Source organism: Dreissena polymorpha, chromosome 13, assembly GCF_020536995.1.
Source record: "Dreissena polymorpha isolate Duluth1 chromosome 13, UMN_Dpol_1.0, whole genome shotgun sequence".
NCBI lineage: Eukaryota > Metazoa > Mollusca > Bivalvia > Myida > Dreissenidae > Dreissena > Dreissena polymorpha.
The window spans coordinates 9,130,167-9,154,955 of record NC_068367.1 but is presented as its reverse complement, the minus strand read 5'-3'; the positions used below and the strand labels follow the sequence as shown (position 1 = coordinate 9,154,955).

General features: G+C 37.5%; 1 protein-coding gene across 4 annotated transcripts in view; it reads right to left on the bottom strand.

Annotated features, from left to right (window-relative positions):
- LOC127854920 (fibrocystin-L-like) overlaps positions 1-24,407 on the bottom strand; it is a 98,368-nt gene extending 73,961 nt beyond the window's left edge. For all 4 annotated transcript variants that reach the window (XM_052390026.1, XM_052390025.1, XM_052390028.1 and 1 more), the window contains exons 1-13: positions 24,157-24,407; positions 7,595-7,663; positions 7,077-7,224; positions 6,347-6,443; positions 5,957-6,014; positions 5,294-5,390; positions 4,967-5,020; positions 4,144-4,254; positions 2,578-2,648; positions 1,838-1,963; positions 1,247-1,336; positions 494-729; positions 28-95 (exon numbers count right to left, since the gene is read on the bottom strand). In XM_052390026.1, coding sequence (XP_052245986.1) covers positions 28-95; positions 494-729; positions 1,247-1,336; positions 1,838-1,963; positions 2,578-2,648; positions 4,144-4,254; positions 4,967-5,020; positions 5,294-5,390; positions 5,957-6,014; positions 6,347-6,443; positions 7,077-7,224; positions 7,595-7,663; positions 24,157-24,217 — 1,286 coding nt within the window. In that variant the 5' untranslated portion in view covers positions 24,218-24,407. The remainder of the gene's footprint in view (positions 1-27; positions 96-493; positions 730-1,246; positions 1,337-1,837; positions 1,964-2,577; positions 2,649-4,143; positions 4,255-4,966; positions 5,021-5,293; positions 5,391-5,956; positions 6,015-6,346; positions 6,444-7,076; positions 7,225-7,594; positions 7,664-24,156) is intronic.
- Between the last annotated feature and the right edge of the window lie 382 nt (positions 24,408-24,789).

Below are 24,789 nucleotides of genomic sequence, written 5' to 3'. Positions count from 1 at the left end.
CACTTTGCACCATCATTCAATACTTACTCATCGCCTTTTTTCAAGTCCATCAACTGCCCGTATGCCACCGCTCCCGTTGTCTCAAGAAGGTTGTACTGTAAGTAATATGTCTATTGGTATACATTTGTTTCATGGTTTCCCTAATGTGTGCAAAGCATAATTGCAAATGTAATATATTGTGCTCAGGTAGGCTAAAAATAAAAGCGCTGTACTAACTTTAAAGAATAAATGCATAGCGTACAGACATGCATTTGTGAAATTATAACCCATGTCAATTTTTCAACTATAAACATGTATTCTGATAGCAATCTGTAGATAAAATAAATCGAATTCATACGAATTGGCACTTTTGTGAAAAATATGTATCATTTCAAATGTACTATAATAAAGCTTATTTGTCTTCTCTACAAGAAGCATTGAAAAAAGTGTTGGTAACCATTGCAACCATGACAATAATGTTGGCTTCTATGCCTAGCTCAAGCCTAAAGCCTACCCCATCAGCCTTGACCGCACCGCCAGGTGTCGCTTGCATCTGGAACTGGAACTTTCCATCCCATGCGGCGACAAATATTCCCTTCATGCGGCGCCACTTGTCGGAGTGCGCGCCACCACACAGCCTCGTCTCATCAAGGTGAAGGTTGGCGCTTGGTGCAGCGGTCGAGGAGATAGCGTCTGCGTTGCTGGTGAACGTGCTGGTGCCAAACACCTCCACAGTGACACCTCTGTTTCCTGGAAACAAGAATGGATTGCATATTGTTACATATTGTCAAACATGTTACAGGTACGACAAAAACTGATTCATAGAGTAACAATAAAAGTCTAGGGGTGTACTTTGTTCTACATTCGTTTGCATTGATTACAGTTATTATGTATGAATTTTTATTTTAAAATGGAGCGATTCATAAAGCTCAAAAGATGTTGAACTGTGACAAGAAACAATAATACACCTTTGGAAATGTGCTGCCTTTAAAACTATACGGGTATCTTGTACAAAATAATAATAAAATAAAAATTTCATTATTTAAGTTGATGTCATGAATTTCTATGGAAATATATATGTACTTAATAAAGAGTTCTATAGAAGTACTTGGCTTTTTGAGAAAACAATACTACATTTTTTGCAATTTGGAATTTTCTAGTAAGAATATTATATCGTCTTGGGAACATGTCCGTCTATCGGACCCTTTTTAGCAGTAGAAAAAAGACCTGCAGTCTACTCATAAGATGTCATGACGACGTTTTCTACCTCTGTACACAGACTTGGCTACAGGCTTGGCAGGGGTAAGGCATGTTACATAGCTGTCTTTCACCACTTCCTGGATCTTGCATTCCTCCCCTGCAAAAAAGTAACTAACGTTAATACAAAATTTTTGCAGGTACCTCATAATTTTCTTCTACTTTATTTGCAGTTACTTCAACTAAGACGCATTAACACTATCACATGAATTGCTGAAACTCCAACCACTTGAACTTATAAGAAATGCAAGGTATTTATTCATAGTATTTTCAGCTCAACTGTTGCAATTTGATATGTCTTATAATACAGCATGCGCTCACGAGGATTCTTACAGACTTACAAACTTAAATTTATACGGTACACACTGACAATATTTGTCAAGTTGACGCAAATGCAAATACGTCCGGTAAATTGGTGATTACTTCAAAAGATTATACATGAAATAATTAGTATACAGCAAGTTGTTGTCAACAAAGACATCTGTTCATCGTTTTTTTCGAATAGTGAGTGTTTCAGAGAGGTCATACATGACCGTATTGGCCACAAGTTAACAGTTAAGCGTCTCATTTGTTTGTGTTGCGTCAGATATTGTTCACATACCTCCGACGTAGACTTCTAGAGGTCTGTAAGTGGAGAGAGGTCCTGCTGTCTCAAATAAGTCGCCGTTGATTGTAAGCAGCGTGCCACCCTCCGTGCCTCCCTGAGTTGGGCTCAGGCTAGAGATGTCTGATACAAGAAAACACTTGTTAACAGAGAGACTGATCTCAATAGGCTATACATGTCAAGCATTATGTAGACACAGATGGCAGTGGTAACTAAATAATGCAATGTTAACTATAAATCGAGCATAATTGAGTCGTATGCCATATGCGATCAGCGTAGCTCCAGTGCAGTCTGTGCAATCTCGCAGTCTGGTCAGGAGCTAAATGAGTCGTATGCCATATGCGATGAGCGTAGCTCCAGTACATTCTGTGCAATCGCGCAGTCTGGTAAGGAGCTACCCTGTCAGCAATACTGCATGGTGTCATAAGCGAACAGGGTAGCTTCTGACCATAGTGCGCGATTGTGCAGGCTTGTCTGAAGCTACGCTGGCCGACATAAGATCTACTTTCGCATGACGCGACTCAAATTACAAATATGCAACTTGTCTTAGCCTCCGTTATTCATACCGGAATGATTGAACAAGAAAATAGCAATACACGGTAAAAGGTCGGTAGATCTATACTAGTAACGTTGCAGTACATGCTGTAGTACTGGTAAGTATATAATGGGAGAATGCACCTTTAGACAGACAATACGCCTTCTATATCAAGTGTGGATGTGATGTCAGCGATAAGTACCTGCATAAAACTGGATCATGTAGATGTCGTCAGTCCTCGAGACGCGGGATACGTTCCATTCTGCAGCACTCCTGTGAGAAAAGAACACAGAGTGGTAGTGAGCAATATAAAATTTAAGCAAGCTCCTCTCTATGGTTTGTTTATGATATAAATCATACGGTGTCTCGTGTTCGAGACATGCGTAAGAAATGATTACCATTCCTGCGCGGTCATCAATACTTTTAAGCGCTTGTATGTGTTTGTTATTGTTATTGTTGAGAAATCGCGTTATAGCACAACTGTTAAGGGAGGCAATTTATATAATTAAGTTTATTACTGCGACATGGGTTTGCTACTCAGTAAATAAACATATGGATAATAACAAATACAGTGTCAGCTCCCGTCCCGTTGGACGTTTATGTCACCATATGTCATTAGCAGTGATATAAGTATACTTGCATGATAAATCACAGGTGGTTAGCGTGTGGCTATGATATTAAAGTGATATTATGGGCATCTAACAGTTTATAGGTGTCTATCGCAATCGTTGTTTATTTTTGGTGTTTTCACTATATATCCACTTATATTTGTTAATGCAGCATCAACATACTAAAACAGTATAACGGAAAGAGAAAAATAATGCATTTGAATATCAACCGTACTTTCGTTTGACAACTGATCATGCATGTACGATTTGAACCTAAATTTAGTTTTAGTGCAGATTCGTTCATACGGCACAAAGACACAATTTTGTTTTACGGATCAATTCGGCTTACAGGACTGGGTGGGTCACGTAAGAATATCGAATATAAAATATATTTTTATAAACAACTGGAAGCAAGATGAGTTACAGATAATTGATCAGTAACCACATTTTAACTAGCTCTTTTGACCTGTTAACTCTTTTCAGCTCAACTCAACAGTGCAAAATGCCCATAATATCACTTTAATTAGTGAAAACGTCATTTTCAATGCTAAATAATCATATTATAACGAACAACCAACTTTTCTGAAAAAAAATAGTCTCTATCAAATATATATATTATCATTAAAAATGATGATTTCAGAAACTAATATCATAGCCACACGCTAACCACCTGTGTGATATATGATATTATGATGTACGGTTAGCACAATAAATGGTACACGCTGTTCTCACCTCGGCAACTCGGGTTATTCCCCATTACAGGCGCCTGTGAGCTTTGTTAGTGAATGACATAAAAGTGTTTTTTTTTCCTTGGGATAATATGGCACTCCGACAGCACAAAACCACTCCAAAATATAGATGCCTTTCATTAAAACCCAAATAGCTGCAAATTGCAGTTGAAGTTCAAAATTCGTTTAGTGGGTCTAGTAAGTTACTTAGGAAGGAGTGCTGGCTTACACTCCGAGTCCATACATAATGCAGCCTAAGGCGCGGAGGAACCCCCTTAACTTCGAAACGCATAGTCGCACCCACACACCCATACATGATTTAATTACCCGTATCACAAATGTGTGTCTTTATGCCGCTACATGCTAATACATTACGTAAAACAATGCGACTTTGTTAACAAGAAACACGTATCTGCCGGGTAACTACCGTACCGTCCAAAGGGAGCCTCCACTAGGAATGTGTAGTTGGTGTTGCCAACGAACGTGCCCTCGGGCTTGCACTTCAGGTACCCGCTCAGGTCGTTGTCGATGTACAGGCCGTAACTGCAAACGTGCAAGAAATCGAATATCGCGCCGAGAAAACATGGTTTAATCCAGGTGCGTAAAATGCTGTCCCAGATTAGCCTGTGCAGTTCGCACAGGCTAATCATGGACGACACTTTTCGTATTAAATTGATTTTCGCTAAGAAAATACTTCTTTTAAGCCAAAAATACCATTAAAGTGGAAAGTGTCGTCCATGATCAGCCTATTCGGACTGCACAGGCTAATCTGGGACGACACTTAACGTACATCCATTAAGCCCCGTTTTCTCTCAACACGGCTACCGGTAATTAAAAATATAAGAGTTTATAAACTAATACGAAAATGTACAACGCAAACGGCGTGCGCCTTTATTATTTTCACGTCAGGTCATAGTAGAATTAAAAAAAGAAGAATGAATGCATGCTGTATCAAAAGAATACACAAGCTACGTATTGTTACTGTGTGAATTTGTATTGTACCTTGTACACATTGAAAAGATATACGCGTTTCTTTTTCTTCTTGATATGGAGATTAAATAACGCGTTTAGATCAAGCATGTATGCATCACATTTCTTTTGCTATGTTTATAACATGTGTTTACCGGCTTAATAATTTCTAAACGAACGCATTTCTGTTTTGATTTGATTTAAACCTTTGGTTTAAACTGATTTGATAGGACTTAAGTCGTTTGATTACTTGGGTTTAACCGTTCAGACCAAAGATAATACTCACAAATCCGTCTTTTCTGTTCCATTTTTCAGTTCACAGTTGCTTGTCGTATAGGATCTGTATTCAAAAAGCATGTAACATGTAAGAAGACATAGTAAGCAAGTTTTTAAATACAGAAATAATCTTAAATGCGGGTACGATGATAAAATAAAATAATGTTAAGATATTTTGAAATAATCACACATCTTCCCATTTATTTTGCTTTTTCATAATACAGCCTTCTATGTATCGACATTCCAAAAATATAAACCCATGAAACAACAACCTACTCGCTATACATTTTTCAATTTTGTGAAACATGTTATTAGTATATCCGGCCATTTAACTCACCTGAGGATTGCCTCATTTCGTCCGTTGGAACTGACGTCTGAGTTACTTCCAAAGCGTTCCGTGATGATGCGACCGTACACCGTCAAAATAACGTTACCTAATGAGATGTACACGTAATAATTTCATATAACACGAACCAACATTTAATTGAGCAAATAATAATTTCAAATTACCACATGTCACGATAAAAAACTGCAATACCTAACCGATTTGATAATAGACTTTTTCCGTTTGATACGGATGTCCCTTTTTCTCACAAATGGGAAAAATGAACCAAAATACCACGTGCGCAAACGTGACTCAAACAGCGACATTTTCTTCCGTACGCGCTGCACGAGTTTAAAAAAGGTCTTCGAATGTTTGCTCAATAGTACCATTGCCGTTGTGATGTGGATAAAAAAAATAATTATTTCTTATGTGGTAAACACGTTTGTAAAGTTTCGTCGCTCTGACAGCAATACTTTTCTAGCAACGCGCGACCGAAAAATGATCAGAAGGACGGATGTGAATGGTGTGGGCACACAAATTTGATATTTATTTAACACCCAATAGTTAAAATGCTCGTATTGTCACATATATGCTTTTGCATTCTCTAAAAACATATATTGAAGAAAACAGACATGTAAACTCTACTATAAAAACTCAGTCGTTTGTATAATGTACCTGGCTTTCCGCTCTGAGGGTTGAGGTCGTTTATTCTAGGTGTGTAGTACCAGGCACCCTAAAAAAATACCATTCAATATTAACGGTTTAGATGTAATGTGTTCAGTAAGTATGATAGACCAACAAGAACAATGTTCGACCTTTTGATTGTGTATGTGCAAGGTGGATTTATCGTTCAATGACAAAGAAAGACATGTATATTCCGAAAAGCTATTCGTTTAGTGAGAGCCATAATGGCTTATCAGCCTTCTGTCCACTTCTGCAGATTATATGGCATTTTGGCTTTAAATGGGCGAATAATTGTTTAAAGAGGATACATGTACATCGAATAAGACAGTTAATACGTTTGACATGGATCCCTGTAGGCGTTCTACTTATCTGCGCACTTACCCGAACCACACAGTTTTCTGGGGTAGCGGTACACAGTTCTGTCACCAGCTGTCCGTTCACCTTCACGGACACCGTGTACGGAACGTCGTGTTCCATCCTGAAAGCAGCAAGGCCGGACTTTCAATAGGTGATACCCGTAAGCCGGTAGTTAAATTTGGTGTTTCCCACTTTACTTGAGTTATGTGGTGTGTCCAATGTTTGGCGAAGTTTTTTTACGTCATTAAGTTTCGTGCTTTTTGCGTCATGCTTGTTCGACCTATGTTTTTGCATGTTTGTACATCGGAAAAACGTGTTCTTATTTAATGGCTAGTTTTGCGAGTGTATAATACTGCCACCCATAAGTTTACGCGTTATATCGTATATCTTTAAGCAGTGATAATATTATGATATGTTAATATTATTATAACATATTATTATATCTTAATATAAACTTCGTTCTGTGAAAACTTGGCTCAATGCATGTGAGTAAAGTGTAGTACCATATTAGCATGTGCAATCCGCTAAGGCTTATCAGGAACGGCACTTTCCTCATGGACTGGATTTTTTGTAGAAAAGACTGCCGTTGAACGAAAAAAATCCGTAAAAGCGGAAAGTGTCGTCCCTGATTAAATTATGCTGACTGCACAGTCTATTCTGGGACTAGACTTTACGTACATGTATTCAGCACAGTTTTCAAGAACAATGGTTATATTAAGATATACTAATATGTACAAGTACACGGAGTACATACTTTCTGGTGTAGCAGGTGATCTGAGTCATGGTACATCCGTCCTTGTGGATGTCACAGGGGACGATCTTCCCGTCCGCACTGAAAAAGTTGACTTCAACACTCTTCTCCTCATTATCCGTACCGAAGTTGAACAGGTCGTGCGTGAATCCTGGAACACACAAAAACATCAAAACTGTCATGTAACCTCGGGTTTGAACAAAGATAAAATATTGTTTTGCGAACTTGTATTAAAATACTATAACGATAGAAATGTTTTTAAACACCGTAGACAACACGTGATTTGATGCATGCTTAGGAAAAATTAATTCCATGACAGCAACCATATGATACAGAAAACCTTCGTAAGTTGTTTAGAAGAAGCCATCACAAATAATTATGTCATTGCAGGAGCATTAAACCCTTTTATTGTGTACGTCTAACCTACCGGGTAATTCGGACTGCACAGGCAAATCTGGGTTGAAACATTACGCATATTTTATGCATGAAGCCCGGTTTTCCATAGATAGGTTCGTACATACCTGATCCAACAATTGTAATCCTGGCTCCTCCTTCGGTGCTCACATAGTTGGGATTGATATCGGTCACGACTGAAATGCAATAATTTTACACATAAGTAAATGTGTCTTGTTCTGAGAAAATTGGGCATAATGCATTGCGTAAAGTGTCGTCCCTGATTAGCCACATGCTAATCAGGGACGACACTTTCCGCTTAAACTAGATTTTCGGTAAAAAGGGACTTCCTTTAAACGAAAAATACCAATAAAGTGGAAAGTGTTGTCCCTGATTAGCCTGTGCGGACTGCACAGGCTAATCTGGGATGACGCTTTACGCACATGCATTTTGCCCAATGTATACAGAACACGACTCAAATAGTTGTAATGACCTAGCATGACAAATATACTATAGTCTGACTCAACTGTGAGTTTTTCTCAAGGTGTGTGATGAGTTCGATCGTCATGCTTAGTTTGGTGTTGACAGTTGTTTTAGTTTTTCAATCTGACTCAACCATGATAAATATTTGCATATTCTTATACCTGATATTTAAGATTGTTTGTGCAATGACCAATATTCTCAATACTAAGCCGATGTGAAACTCAATCCTCATCTTCGGATTTGATCGATGGTATTACTTAAAAGTACCCGATGTACACAGTGTACATCGGGTACGTGGAATACACTAAAAAGTACACAAGAACATGACCGGGTGCCTTTAAGCACACATTTTACCCGGGATACTTTTCAGTAGTACCTGTGCCGACAACGACCACTTGAGCATTAATTACCGGTTAGCACGAATGCAGATGAAAAGAGGAAACTAAAACGATATATGCGTTACTATAATATAGCTCTTAAGTCTAAAAAAAAACACTTGTAACCCCCAAAACAGAACTATTGGTAGTTTCTATGCCTAGCGTCTAGAAAAAAGGCCTTGGCAAACAGCGTAAACCCGCTGTTTGCTTAAAGGAATTTCTGTAAGAATTATTCTAAATATAGAATTAAATATACTAGACATCCCAAATTTTGGAAATAAAGTGATCCAATTTAGAATGATGGGAGAGTCCACTAGGAATAAATGGGGTAATGAATAAATGGTTCAGCTGCTAAAGTCAGCAATTCATCTGTATCATACATGTCGCATGTGTCAAGGCAAACTATAAAACAAGTGTAAAACATGTAGAAAAGTTTCTCATAACTCAAAGCTCTCTTTTTTATTAATAAAGAAAATGCACATACTATTGTGGTTAGGTAAACTATTTTTAGATTATACATATATTCCGCTAAATGCTCTCTCATACTGCGGCCACGGAAAGATGTCATAACTTTCATACTTCATATTTACTTTAAAATAATAAATGTATGTGCGTCATAAGAACTTTATTTTAAAAAGGCCTTGCTTAGTGCACTTCATTAAAGTAAAACAAAACAAACAACTCACACTTAAATACAAGATACATGTCAAATATTAGTGTCGTCTAATATCATCATCATTTCCTTTACCGGTCTAAACGTTGGGGGAAATGAGGAGAGACGATACAAAAATCCACTCCAGCCAGGTCTGTTGTGTGCTGCTGAGAGTAATACATCCATGGGAAGGGAGATTCACTCTTTTAAACCGTACATCCAGCTTTTCTTCTGACGGCCTCGACGTAAACCTCCTCTACCGTGCCCTGAAGAACAGTCTTGCACAGAGAGTAATGCCTGGTGACTTGTTCAAACAAAGCCAGCTTTCGTCGTTTAGCGGTCGCCAGTAGGCACTCTTGTGGACCAACACGTGTTGTAGTCATGTTCCGGACGTACTCGATGGTCTTGTGCTCCGTGTAGGAGATACGGAGCAGTCTTCGGAGCCAATTATGTTCAAATGCCTGTATCCTTCGTTCTGTGTCCGCATAACGCATCCAGGTATCCCAGCCGTGTAGTGGGATGGAGGGAACGAGGGAGTTCGTCATGGAAATTCTTTTTCGGACCTCAGCGGTACTGGTACCATCCTTGGACTGGGTTCCGCCCAAGTATTTGAAGCTGCTTACTTCTTCTAGCTTCTTGTCGTTAATGGTGATGTCTGCCTGGTGTTGGTAGCGCTCTTCACCCTGATCTTCGACTTCTCCGTGCTGACCTCCATCCCGTATACTCCGGCTCTTTCATAGAGTCTGTTGGTGAGATATTGAAGTTCACTGCTGGTGCCAACAATGAGGTCAATGCCATCAGCAAGTTGGAAATAGGTCTTCCACCGATGGAGATAAAGGTGTGGTGGCCATGGAAAATCTCATGTATTATCTTCCCAATGAAAAGGTTGAACAGGACAGGAGAGAGCAGACATCCCCGACGGACGCCCACTGAAGAAGTACCCCTACTGTCCGTTGAGAAAGACTGGTCTGCTGGAGTTTCCGTAGAGTTCTTTAATGACTTGCACCGGCCCTTCGTCAATGTTGATTCCTCTCATAACATGCCATAGGCCATCATATCAATGAAGTTGTAGAAGAGCTCACGTTGGTGTTGCATGTGTTTCTTAATGATGATTCTGCAGTTGAAGATCTGTTCCACTGTGCTCCGCCCAGCTCTGACTCGAGTCTGCTTTTCGGTCAGCAGTTTCCTGGCCTTACTTTTCAGTCGATTAAGGATGATGCGTAGCATGACTTTGCTGGAATGGCTGATAATGCTGATGGTGAGGTAATTCTAGCAAATCTTGAGGTTGCACTATTTCGGTAGGGGTGTGACCAGTGACCGAGTCCACTCCTTGGGCCATTTTTTCTCCTCCCAGATCATTGCTGCAGTCGTTGCCTCTCTTCCGTGCTTAATCAGCTCTGAAAGGACGCTGTCCGCTCACGGAGATTTGCTGCCTTAAGACTACGCACTACCTCCTCCACCTTTGCCTTAAGTTTGAAGGACATTCGTCGTGTCGTGCGCTTCTGGTCTGGGGTCGTCCCAACGGAGGCTGGTGTCTTTTTGAAGCGGGTAGTTGTAGGGGTCACTGCAGTTTTCAGTCCACCTGTTTTGGACTTCGGCACTCTTTGTAAGGAGATTCCCATGAGCATCTGATGTAACACTAACTTTAGCTGACTGGTCTTCATGAGGGGTTTTAGGGTGATGTAGGCCTTCTTACTGCTGCCTGCGGTCATCTCTTTGTCGATGATGATACATTGTTCTTCAATCCATTCCTCCTTTACCTCTTTCATCTCTTTCTTCACTTCCCTGTTCGCTTTCTGCCCTAGAGTCCAGGCTGGTGTACTTCTCATGTCTCAACATTCTCCTTCTTCACAAAGGTCCATGATTTCGGTCGTCACTCATGGCTTATTCTTATTTTTCTCTCTCCCTTGATGGTGTTGGTTATGGTGATATACTTATAGCCTCAAATAGTGTATAGACAAACACTATAATTGATAACCATGGGGGTCCCATGACAGGTATGACTTGATCCTAAAACGAATGCATACTTTCCAAATTATTAATATGACATCTATATTTCGTAATAAACAACGCGGATAAAATTGAGCCAATAAAGTAACACATAATTAACCCCAAAAGAGATCGTGGTCATGTTTGTAAACTGCATATGTCATACTTAGTTAATACTGGTATGCCTGACATACCTGACGCACCATAGCAAATAGAAAATGTGTAGCTGGTTGATCCCTACTAAAGTTGGACACATGTATCTAATTTTCAGAAAGTTTGAATAACTACACGTAAACGTTATCTCTTCTTTGCATTATTTTCTGAAATCCAATCCATTTAATCATTATTTTACTGCGACATGCGATGTTTGTAATCTTGACGCTGGCCAAAGTCCATGTAAAAAAAAAACGAAATTGAAGCTCTCAAGATGATCACTAATACAAAATAAAACTGTGTGTACGTGATTTGCATGTTATGTGACCCATCAATGACACCTCGCTCTGATTTGTAAAAACAAACACAAATAATGACATAATGTTAAAGGGGCCTTTTCACAGATTTTGGCATTTTTTTAACTTATTCATTAAATGCTTTATATTGATAAATGTAAACATTGGATAATAAAAGCTCCAGTAAAAAATCAAGAAAAAAATTAAAAAAAGGAAAAGAACATTGCCCGGAGCAGGTTTCGAACCAGTGACCCCTGGAGTCCTGCCAGAGTCCTGAAGTAAAAACGCTTTAGCCTACTGAGCTATTCCGCCGAGTACACATTCTGGACGTTTTTTATACATTATATAAGCAATCTTCGTAGTTTCACAAAATTTAACGACAAAAACAGAACTCTCCAAATTATTCAATCGTTTCGCGTTGCAACGCTTTATAATTTGTAGGTTTTAAAATCGTCAAAAGATGCATATAATGGCTATATTAGAGCATGGTTAATGTTCAGTATTACTGTTTCCTCACAAATATCATAACTAAAACGAAAACTTACGAATCTGAAACAACTTTTTTCAATTTTGTCAATTTACCAAAGCGTGAAAAGATCCCTTTAAGGTATTTAGTAAATGCACCTTTGAACCGCGTTGTCATAATTCAAACTATCTCTGCAACTCTCAGTTGCTGCAATTCTAAACAATCGTAGATGTGGCAACATGGAGTCGCGTGAGTCAACCTTATTTCAAAATGATTATGGTGCAACATTTGTTTTTAATGAATGGTAATATGAGAGTCATTTGGGGTAAAATAATGTATATTAACAATATTCACCGAACAACGTTTACTAAATGACAGATTGATATTATTATTACGAAAATCAAATAAGCATTAAAGTTCACAAAATTCAATTTACGGGTGGCACTTGTCCTCTAAATTACCCTTTAGCGTGATTTAATTATCTAATTTGTAATGTACGCAACATCAGACACCTATAAATAGACCCATATACATGGTTTTGTAATTGAATCATATTTAGCATCAAATGATTAATGACACAGCAAATTTCCATATTTATGAAGGCACTTTACAAAGTAAGCCTTACCATCAACTGTTTGTCACAATCGATTGAATATTGACAAAAGCGTATGTATGAACATGTTTTTTTGACATCCCAAAATGTATTCATTTACCAAGTTATTTTTAAATATAGACGTCATTCCATCAAACCAAAAATATGCTGCTACTTTCTTTGACAAGTTCATTTAAATCTTATAGATAAATAATGGGTTTATAAAAACACAATTTGAAATAGTTGCATCCGCTATTGGTATATGTCGCTCGTGCTTATGGTAAAGGTATTGAATTTAACGGACACTGGTTCCAAATATTTGAAAAAGGAATCATAATCTTATTCAGTATTACCCTGCCGTTTATTAGAAGATACACAACTACCATTATGTCAAAGCCATAAAAAATATTCCAGTGCAAACCAGATGGTGACTTTATGGGACTCGTATATATTCCGCGGCCCAATAACTGGACGTACGAGTAATGTTGAATATTATACACGCCACGCTCAATGGTGCGATAAATTGACATCAATCATCATTAAATGTTATGTCGTCTTTTCTCAAACCTCACACGTACAAAAACATGCCGCTTGGGATCACAAAGAACAATTTCGTTTGATGGTCCCTTGTGGTATCCATTGAAACAATAAAGTCATCGTTACACGTGAGTAAATATAAATGGCTGTTTTTTTATTATCAATACATGTACATGTGTACGTACACATGTGTGTATTCCAAATATTTAAATTACATACATATATTTGTGGTCCTTGTTATTCATTGGATTTATGGTTTAATAATAAAAGCGCCCATACTTACAGGTTTTAAAGGAAAAGCTGAAAACTTATTCTGAACTTTGGATCTTTGAAGCCTTTGATAATGGCAGGTATTTGGTGGTCCGTTTATAGAATTTAACAGATTATGCTGCTTTATATTTAATAAGAAAAATAAATGACGAGGAGCCATAATCTTATCACATTTTATGAAATGTCATATTATAATCAGTTAGTTTTAACATATGTATTTAAGCTCGAAAAACTAAGTCTTATTGAAACGCCAGCGATTCCGTTCTGGGTGTACTAGCACTTAAAATCTTTGGAGGAATTCTAAAAGACGCTACACAATGGGTTTGGAATCCGTGACGTCCAGGTTGCTGGGCAAACGCCAGAGCCACTAGGCAAGTAATAATCAGATAACAGAGTTCATGTCTGTTTTGTGGCCTTTACAGAGTGGATAACATACGTGATATTTACAAAATCTTATAAGGCTGTTAAGGTGTCTTATTTTATACTGAAGCGTACTGGATCGTATCGCCTTCATGACAATCAAGTTTCTGCAGATCTGTGTTTACATTATGTTATTTAACATATTGTTTCTTCATTAACCTTTTTTGCTCTGTCCACATATAGTGTTTCAAAATCACCATGCGGCTGTTTACAGCAACCAAGATACAAATATGGCGCGTTTGTCTCAATATTGGTACAAGACTGGTGCTTTTTTGGTACTGATGTCGGCGGATAAAAGTGTAAAAGCTACAACTATAAAAATGTACACTTTACCTTGAGATGTTTGTTTGTCTAATGTTGTCATAAATTTACTTTCATGCAACGCAAAACCTTAGCCAAACAGTGTTTTCTATTAAAATGAACGATTTATACTAATTATTTACGATTGCAATATGGAAACCACAAAAGACAACTTAAACATGTTCCTCTGTGTGCAGACAACTTAAAACAAATCTCATATAGGCGGATATAGAAGGGCGGAAATGGCGTATACCCCCACAGTTAAAAATTGCATAAGGTATTTGTTTCATTCACTTCAACTAAATTTATTGTAAAGCATAAGTTAGCATATGTTTCTGTAATACATTACTTTTGATATATTTCTTCGTTTCACTGCGCAATTTGATTCGCAATATATACAATAACAACATGCCATCAGAGCGAAAACAAATTGCTTCAAAAAAAGACAACTGCCGGAAAACACTGAATTATTCATTTTGTCAGGTCACCCTTCGATTGAAAATGACTAATATAACAAGATGAAAGGATTGCTTAATGAGACGAAGAGTAATATTTATAGTCCAAACGGCCCTGTTGACATTGTAGGCACTGACAGAAGATGTGCTTTTAATAATCAATGAAGCAATAAGCGCACTTGGTGGTATGAGTAATATTGCGTTGAACTCAATAATTTGAGAATAACTGCCACTTCGTCAATCGATGCCATAAATTACTGTAAAAAATGAGAGACAAGTTTTCAAATGCCATACAGTTTTTAAACATATTTTAAGAACTTAAATAATTATTGGAGGTTAACTTGGCAACAAAACACTCATGTGCTGTTGTTTCATTTACACACGAACACTTATAAAAATAATGCATCGCAACGTGCTTTAAATGTTGCACATGTTGTTAATTCATATAAAGTTTCCAAAATCAATACCTGGCACAATCCGGGTGGTTTAGTGTTTTTGTGTATTTGTAAAAAACAAAATTGATGTGAAGAAAAGAGTGAAAATACTCTGAACTTATCAATTTAATGATAATAATGTACTTATCAAATAATGTTATTATCCGTATAAAGACTATGCAGCGGGTAGCACTGTCATTATCACTATAGAAATAAAAGGCAGTTCGTTTATAGTAGCTAAAAGGGGCCTTTTCACAGAGTTTGGCATGTTTTGAAGTTTGTCATTGAATGCTTTATATTGATAAATGTAAACATTGGATCTAAACAGCTCCAGTAAAAGCACGGTTAATGTCCAGTATAACTGTTTCCTCACAAATATCATAACTTAATCGAAAATTTGCGAATCTGGAACAACTTTTTTTCAATTTTTCCATTTAACCCAAACGTGAAAAGGCCCTTTAAAATGAGACTAACTGTAAAGCATATATACAACGATCATTTTGTACAAACAAACGTTATATTGTATATTGTATTTGTTTAAACAAATATATGTATTTATGGGCTACATCAATGAAAAGACGTACATTCCGTGTTTGTTAATCTTTTTTGTATAACGATAAAACATCATTGCAATGGGACGACCTCCATAAAATCAAAAGTAGAACGTTGTGTGGTGGGAAAAATGCATATTCACCTCAAAACGTGAGAAAAAATGTTTGAGTAAAGTTTGTCAACGCAGATAGTTTACGATACAGAGCCAACTATGCGTATCATAAACATTGACATTATACGTAAGATAACTGTGGTCCCAACAAATAAGGAATGATTGCGAAGTCATTAATTGCAAATGTAAAACAGCTTCATGTGCAGTAATTAATCTATTAACGGAAAAATGAATGGTACATTTTATTTTTAAGTAATTGTTTCTGAAGTAATTCGACGTTACAATCTTTCAGAGAGTATTGTCAGGCGTTAACTTTTTTAATGGTGGCTTAATCCTGTCATGTCATTTGGAGTGTCGACGGGTTTAAAGGTCGCCGAAACAAATACGCACCAGACCGACATAAAGAGCGAAAATGCCCTAAATGTCGTATTGGCATCATTTTGCCGTTATGGCTGGTATTTTTGTCGTTCTTACGTGTTTGCGATTTTCTTTAAACCCACCATCGCACCAGAACGATGTGGCATGAATCGCGCAACATACGCATGCTATTTTTTGCACCGTCTCATTGACTACAACCCACAAGTCAACACGTGTTTGCTGATGTTATTTTTGTGCTCGACGCGCATGTGCAGCGTTACAAAACCGAACAAGTGTGCTGAATCATAACTTAAAGTCAATGTTCACGTTAGTCTGGGTCATGTATTTTCGATTTGTCTATACATGGCTATGAAACGAATTTGTTAAAATAAAAAATCTACATTGACATTGCACATGTCATTGTGACACACATTAACGCAATAGTTGGTATTGCGTATTAATGACATTTATCCACCTGTCGACTTAGGACAAAGGAAATGTGATATATAAGCAGTGAGGGATATATATTCGTTGATATATTTATTATAAAGCGATCCGTTGTAGGTCAGTAATTCGGTGTAAGTTCGCATTGTAGGACATGCTCAGTACGAAAGAAACATGACAGTTACTTAAACTCATAACTGGCGGATCGAATAGTTTCGATATTGACAGCGTACATACCTGTTTAATTATTTATTATTTTATTAACGTTTGTTGTCTCTGTGGTCCTTGTTAAAGCATCAAAAACCATTCATTTTCTTTTTTACGTTATGTTAAAGGAACATTAGTAAAAAATTAAATTTTCACAGCGCCTTTCCCATGTCTTGAAGTGAAAATATATTTTTTCAATGATCACGAGTGAATTAAAATCGATATTCCAAATCCAACACGTTTTCTTTTTTATTGTATGCTTACAAATGATTTTTTTTGCCGTTTCGTGCGATGTTAATATAGGTATGTTCAAAGGAGGCTTATCCACATGTGTTGATAAACATTCAATGCAGAGTAGTCGCCCTTGGTAAAGTTGGGGGGACACCAAAGATATCTAAAAATAGTTCGGGTAAAACAATAAAAATTATCTATAATTTTCACTGTTATTTTTCATTGTTTGAAACAGTGAGATATCAGTTTTAATTAACTGTTATTTGTCAATAAAACATCGGAAAGCATAAAATAAATAAGGCAATACATATAATCCGCGTTATGTGAAAACGGTGCTTAATGCATGTGCGTAAAGTGCCGCCCCAGATGAGCTTGTGTAGTTCGCAAAGGCTAATCAGGGACGACTCTTTCCGCCTAGACTGGATATTCGTTTAGAAACAATTTCCTTTAACGAACAATTTCATAAAAGCGGAAAGTGACTCACTAATCTGCGACGACACTATAAACACATGCATCAAGCTCCGTTTTTCCAGAGCTTATATGTGTTGTGAGCTAAAAATTCAGTTGTGACTTAAATGTTTTTTACCATCTTTAACAAGACAGCCGCCTTTCGACTTATAATGAAAACTGTTGATCGGTAAGCATCAGGGATAATATTGAACTGTTTTTCTAGGTGCGTGTATGTCAATGTTTCATTGTCACCGTCATGCCATCTCTGAATTTACTCTGGGTATCAAAGCAGAACAAATAGAACGAATTGAAACAGGTGTGATGCCATAAATGAGTTTTTTGAATCAAAGAAAATTCAAACAAAGTGGCTTAAACTCGTGAGATAAAAAGTATTCATTAATACGCGGGTAACACAATAATGTGTCATAATTGTTCTTTCGGTATCCCCGAAGCCATTTACTTTCTTGCTTTCTTCTCATCTACGAATTGATTTAGGAAAACATGATTTGGTAAATCGTTGAAAAAGAACACACTATAAAGTAGAATTGGTCTAACGTTCTTGTCATTATATTTACAAAACGGATTCAAGTATACCGAACACATTAAATACACCAATACACCATTGTTCTCGGTTGACTTAATCTGATATATTGATAAAACGAAATAGTTTTACGTCTGTTATGCATAAAATCAATCATGGCTAAATAAATTAGTATATAAATATTTTAGAAACAAATCAAAGGAGTACAACTTCATTCCATGCGTATCAATCCAACGCCCTTTTAATGATACAAATTAAGTAGACTTCTACTGCAATTTTAGGAAAGCTTAAAAAATATCCAAAAGAAATTAGTATTTTGAAAGGAAATAATGAAAGTAAAAATGGGTTATGGTTGACAATACAATTCAATTGTATAGAAGTTTAATGAGTCGGAATTGAATTGATACAAAGTGGCAGACACAATATGGTGTAATTTAAAGCACGTTCATGAAAACTACATTCGGTATTATTACGTCAGTAATCTTGATATCAGCAAACAATTCAACTTAAGTGGTTTTCTTACTTTGGTTAATTATTATTTCTTTATTAAATTATTGCACTCACGTACGCTTTTACTCTCAGCCTGCTTACATCCTACAGCGCGGGACCACTGTTTCAACATAACTAAAGGTGACCTTTTAGAATGTTAATTAAATGTTTCAAATTAATATATTTGCTTTTGTTATATAAAGTATGCAACAATAAAGTGGCATGTATAGTCAGGACTTGAGGTCAGCTACATTGTTTCGTTCTCGGCCCTTTGTTATCCCGTACAATGGCCTATACGTCGGGGATTACTTTTGTAAACGAAGTAAATATATGGAAAAGGTAATTGCAGACTCAAGTATAGTTTATAATCGAGAACATATTCACATTGTGAAATATGTTTCATTTAATATGTAATATTTTTTACTAGTTTGAGTTATAATCAATGACAAATATGTGATGGTTAACCTTTCGCCATCGATAACATCTAAATATTATAAAGCGATGACGCACATTACAACTTATTTTCGTGTAACCAGGGAGATGACGTCATGAAAGAAACCAATGGCCGGTGCATATACTCTTGATCGCCTCTATATCGTATTTGCGGATATAATTCTGCCATATAAATAAAGAAGGATAAATTTATTTGAGGTACAACGTAATTAAATAATTTTCATTGGCTGCTTTTAATTGTTGATGTTGCAAAATCATATAAGGACTTAAATGTAGGATACGCACGTTTAGATCTTGATTTTGTATTAACATAAACAGTCACATTTAAATCGAATGATATTTTTCCATATATTCCCATCGCAAACTTATTTCAGTGTTATCACAATATGTCGATTAAAAAGGTTATAACTGCCACTTCGGTGGCGTCGCTATAATTTCCTGAACGGATGTTATCGATTCCATATTTAAAACCTATGAAAGTAACTAAAAAACACTGTCTCGAAGCAGTTTTTATGGAGGCATGTGATTATTATATTTGAATTTCCTGCAGGTATTATCATCCTGCTACTTGTTTTAAATACTAAGTTTTGAATGTCTAAGTAATACATAAAACTTACACCGAAAATTGCATATACAACGAGATGAATGTATTGTACTTTTGAGAGCATCATGATCACAGGCAGCAGTATCATAAATTTGCTCACCCCCCCCCCCCTGAGTTAACCCCAAGGGTTCCAGATTGTTAAATGTACACCTAGACGTCTATTGTGTATGGTTTGACTTTTCAACAACGATTATTGACAAAAATACATAGTTTGAAAAAATAACCCTCGTATAGGTATTATATATACATATATATATAATACCTTTACGAGGGTTATTTTTCAAACTGTGTATTTTTGTCAATATTCGTTGTTGAAAAGTCAAACCATGCACAATAGGTGTACATTTAACAATCTGGAACCACTGGGGTAAGCTCGGGGGGGGGGGGGTAGGATCCCGGGGGGGGGGGGGGGGCAAATTTATGATACTGCTGCCTGTGATCGTGATATATAGAATATTGAATGATTTCCCTCGGTGATTACACACGGCTCCGATTAAACATACGCGTTAAACAACTTATATTTACTCGAAAAATATATGGTGTACAATACTTTAAATTATTATTATAACTAGTATGCGAATAGTTCAGCGTTTGCTTGAACACGTCTCATTAAAGAAAGTATTACTATAATCGTTAACACATGTATTGTTTGTAATATCAAACGAGTTAATCGATCGCTGATAATTAACATTATTTATGAAGTTTTGAGGATGGGATAAAATTGTTTTTATCGGTCAAACATGAATGCCTACAAGATCTACACAATATGAGCACATTGCTTCAAATCAAGACATTGATGTCAAACATAATGCTATGCATGGACTGCTTAGTCCCAGAGCCCGACAGCCAAATCTATTGAGATTAATGTCACGTAACATATGTAGTTTATGTCTTATCGTGTTAATGAGAACAAGAGCTATGTGAAACACAATGCCGCCAACTGCGCTTTGAAGCCATAGATTTGACCTTTGACCTTGAAGGATGACCTTGACCTTGACCTTTCACCACTCAAAATGTGCAGCTTTATGTGATGCACATGCATGCCAAATATCAAGTTGCTATCTTCAATATTGCAAAGGTTATGGCCAAGGTTAAAGTTTTGGGACAGAATGACAGATAGACAGACAGACAAGCCAAAAACAGTATACCCTTAATCATTCGATCCGGAGGCATAAAAACTACAACCCACTGCTAAAACTTAGGTTGATTTTAATTAAGAGCTTCGTTGCTTTTCTAAATATTACAAAAATATCCCGCAACAGTAAATGATGCCAATAAAGCAAACGTTTAAAATGATTTCTTCCTCTTCCAATACCCAAATGACCTCCCGGCAACCACATGGCTACGCTCGTGGTGCATTGAATCTCTCCGGAAACGTTAGAAATATTTGAGCCGCGTTCTGAGAAAACTGGGCTTAATGTATGTGCGTAAAGTGTCGTCCCAGATTAGCCTGTGCAGTCTGCACAGGCTAATCAGGGACGACACTTTCCGCTTTTATGGTATTTTTAGTTTCAAGGAAATCCCTCCTTACCGAAAATCAAGTTTAGGCGGAAAGTGTCGTCCCTGACTAGCCTGTGCGGACTGCACAGGCTAATCTGGGACGACACTACGCACATGCAATAAGCCTAGTTTTCTCAGAACGCGACTCATTTATGCAATAAATCGTCAGCTGACCTAAAGTGCACATTTCTACAGCCTGTTACACCGTCAAAATAATGCGCAGAGTTCAATATATTTTGACATTGGGAACAGTGCGTAGACGTAGCATTAGTGTAAATATAAACAGCTTAGAAGAAAACATTGTGTTTTCATTGTAATTTAATAAGCTTAGTATTTACTAGAATTTTGATTTAAATCCCAATGCGCACACTTAGATAGTGCAGTGTATTCAACTTAATTTGCACGGTCTCTTGAATATTGCAATATCGAAATGATAAAACATTGTTCCGCTACAGACCACATACATTTTCTTTGTCCATAAAATAGAATGGATTGTATTACAAGTCACAATTGCAAATTGCAAATATTTTCGGTTTTATTTTTCAAAGTAACTATCATGTACTTGTTAAATACTAACCGATCATAGTTATTTTGCATGAACGTCAACCAGTCACCAATTATTGGCTTTTAATTTTAAGACAGATTTTAAACAAATAAAAGGGATGAGATACGCGACACTAACAGACACTAACGGACACGAGTATTTCAAAGTAGTAATTCCAAAACAGTGTTATCACACATTTTATTTAACTATGCAAATTTATGTTAAACATTCTTATTTCACTGTCAGTCAAAATTCATTCGCGTGATAATTTACCTTCACGTAATATTTAGGTGTAAGGGCAATGACCGTTTAAAGAGGCATTATGGATAAACTCAGAAGAAACCCAAATTAACGTTAAATTATAACAAATACAAGAAATATCTTTTTAAAAAGACAATCGGCGTTGAAATTAATATAAAGAAAATATGCCGTAGTAAAGAACAAAAAGAACAAGAAAATCCGATTTCTCGGACCACATAATGATAAAGCTAGTAACAAAGAATAACATCAACACCGCTTGAAAAAAATAAATCGCAACTTGATTCACAATGTTATACGTGTGGCGTGCAGCTTGATACACAAATGTTATACGTGTGGCGTGGCTAGTTTTGACCACGGGGCCTGGTTTTAAAGGCCCAGTCTCAATATGATGCCGGTGGAGCCCCGGTGCGTGATCCGGGATGAACCGGGGCTCTACCGGGATGAACCGGGGCTCCACCGGGGACGACCGGGATGAACCGGGGACGACCGGGGACAACCAGGGCTCCACCGGGTAACTATTAAATTGTTAAATACCTCCGGGATGAACCAGGAGTCACCGGGAAGGACCGGCAACGACCGGCACGGCAGTGGGAACAACCGGGACGGCACCGGGAACAACCGGAACGGCACCGTAGCTTCATCGGGGCCAATACAGACCCCGGCAGAGCTACGGCAACGCCCCGGTTGTCGCCGGTGGTGCCCAAGTGGAGCCCCGGTGAATGCCGGCAGAGTCCCGGTATAGCTACGGTACATCGGTAAACCGGCGCTCTGCCGGGACGCCACCGGCATTCACCGGGGCTCCGCCTGGGCCTTACCGGCGACGACCGCGATTAAACCGGGGCGTTGCCGTAGCTCTGCCGGGGTCTGATGCCGGTACAGCCCCGGTGAGTGCCGGCGGAGTTACGGTAGACCGGGCTCCACCTGGGCATCACCGGCGACAACCGGGGCTCTGCCGGGGCTTCACCGGAATAAACCGTAGCTAGCCCGGGGATGACCCGGACTTTGCCGAGTTGTTGACCGGCTTCAACCGTGGCGGCATCGGGAAATAGGTGACCGCGTTAAAAAAATTCGACGAATCATCCCGGTTCTCGCCGGTCGACCGGCGTTAGCAAACCGGGATGGACCGGGGCTCTACCGACAATAGTGAGACTTGGGCTTATAACCGATTGAAGATGACCACTGTACATTGTTATATGCCAAATACTACGTTGTGGTTTCGAAGTAAAAAGATGATTTAAAGTTCTTTTGAAATATAATTCTATATATATCATGTGACCCCACATGATGCACCCAATTTGGACCCTAGGAGCATGATTACAATAATTTTGGTGAGAACAATAAATATTAACCTTTTGATAGTGCTCCCAGCATGTGGCCAGTTTAAAAGTGGTAATAATTTGAGACACATTTTGTGGATGCATGCTAATAAAATATCTTGCGGTTTTAGAAAAGTTATTTTGCTTAAAGTGTCAATAAATAATCATGTTGTTATAGAATGTAGAAACGAGAAAACGCGTTGAAATATATCATGTAGGATGACAGCAATCCCACATTTGCATTTTATGTGCAAGCTATGTTTGACTTTGATTTTTCAAATTACAAATGTCGAAGTACTATATGACCAGAGGTCGTGCGTGAACTGTGTGTCCTGTTTTATTGAAACCTTTTAGGTTCGCAAAACCTTTGTCATGGCGATGGACAAATTGCAAGGCAGCGGGGACAAGACGAGTTCATTAAAAAAACTAATAACATGCGGACTTTGTACTCTATCTATCAAACATACGTGTAATTTTAAAATAATTAAATAATGATACAAACAAATACAAAATAGTAATAATGAAGTCGGGTAAGCAGTTGTAGCGGTTGTAATAAAGATATGTATATTATATAACTGACGTTGTCATTTTAAATAAATCCGAAATTTATAATAAAACAATTGTGTTGTGTTTTTTTGAAGATCGAAATACATTTATTTTATTCAAAAATGCGATATAACACTTATTGCTTTGGGATACATAAAACATATTTCGTTAGTATTTGCTCTTCTAGCAAAATTGTTTTAACGATAAATATCGTTTCATCGGTCGATCGGTGAGCGCGTGGCATTTAATTCCCCAAAAATACCCAGGTTTCAATCCCGATGATTTATTGTTAAATACTTATTCGTCTTGATTTTAAAATTATTTTAGATTATAGCAAATAAGGCAGTATGGCAGTAAATACGTATAATATTTATGTATCATATAAGAATAATTTGTCGATAGTAAACAGTGCCGGGAATTCGACATCTTCAATATAAGCTCTCTTAAAATAATAAATGCATGTATGTGACAAACTGTATTATTTGCTGATAAGTGTTTTGATTGTATCAACATTTTATTAAGTCCATAAACCTAGCATACGGCCGCTGTGCACAGAACGTGAGAAATACTCTTTAGATTAATTAAATGATAATGATAATTACCATTAAGGTATGGGTTAAGACAAGACGGCAAGATAATAAGAGTCAATGAAAATTTACCTCGTGTGCCACTAACCACGAATCCCGACATCAGACACACGCATGCCGCCAGAAGATACATCGTGTCCTTACGTGCGGTTCCAAAACGAAGTTGCGTGCAATACGTGCAACGCCAACGAAGCAAAACAGTCGGCACTAGTATTGTTTCTCCCTTTTGCACCGTCTAATTAAAATTCTTAAAATAAAAATTATTATAGGCCGCACTGATATATTTCTGTTGCGACACTGTTATCATCGATGTCCCAAGTCAGGACAATCGATCCGAAACATACAAACTGGATCTGTTACGCTTATTTATATGGTTTGATTGCCGTCCAGCCCATTTTATTGATTTCAAATTTGATTGGCACCTATATACAAAGCGGGTATATTAAATAGCACTTGTTATTCATGGGTTTACTGCGGGATCAAAGCCGCTACGCTCCAGATCAGTGACGTTCTTATTTATGATTAGCGGCTCTCTTGATGATTAGCGAATGTTCAACTTAATTAATTTTCAGTGTTTTTAGAAAATTAATTATGCGTTGCGGTTTATGTATGCGGTGTTTGTATCTGAAAACAATCTCGCTGCAAGTGTCGCCAGATAACGTTTCGTGATATGTAATACGTGCCTTTAGCAAATGAATGTGCGGC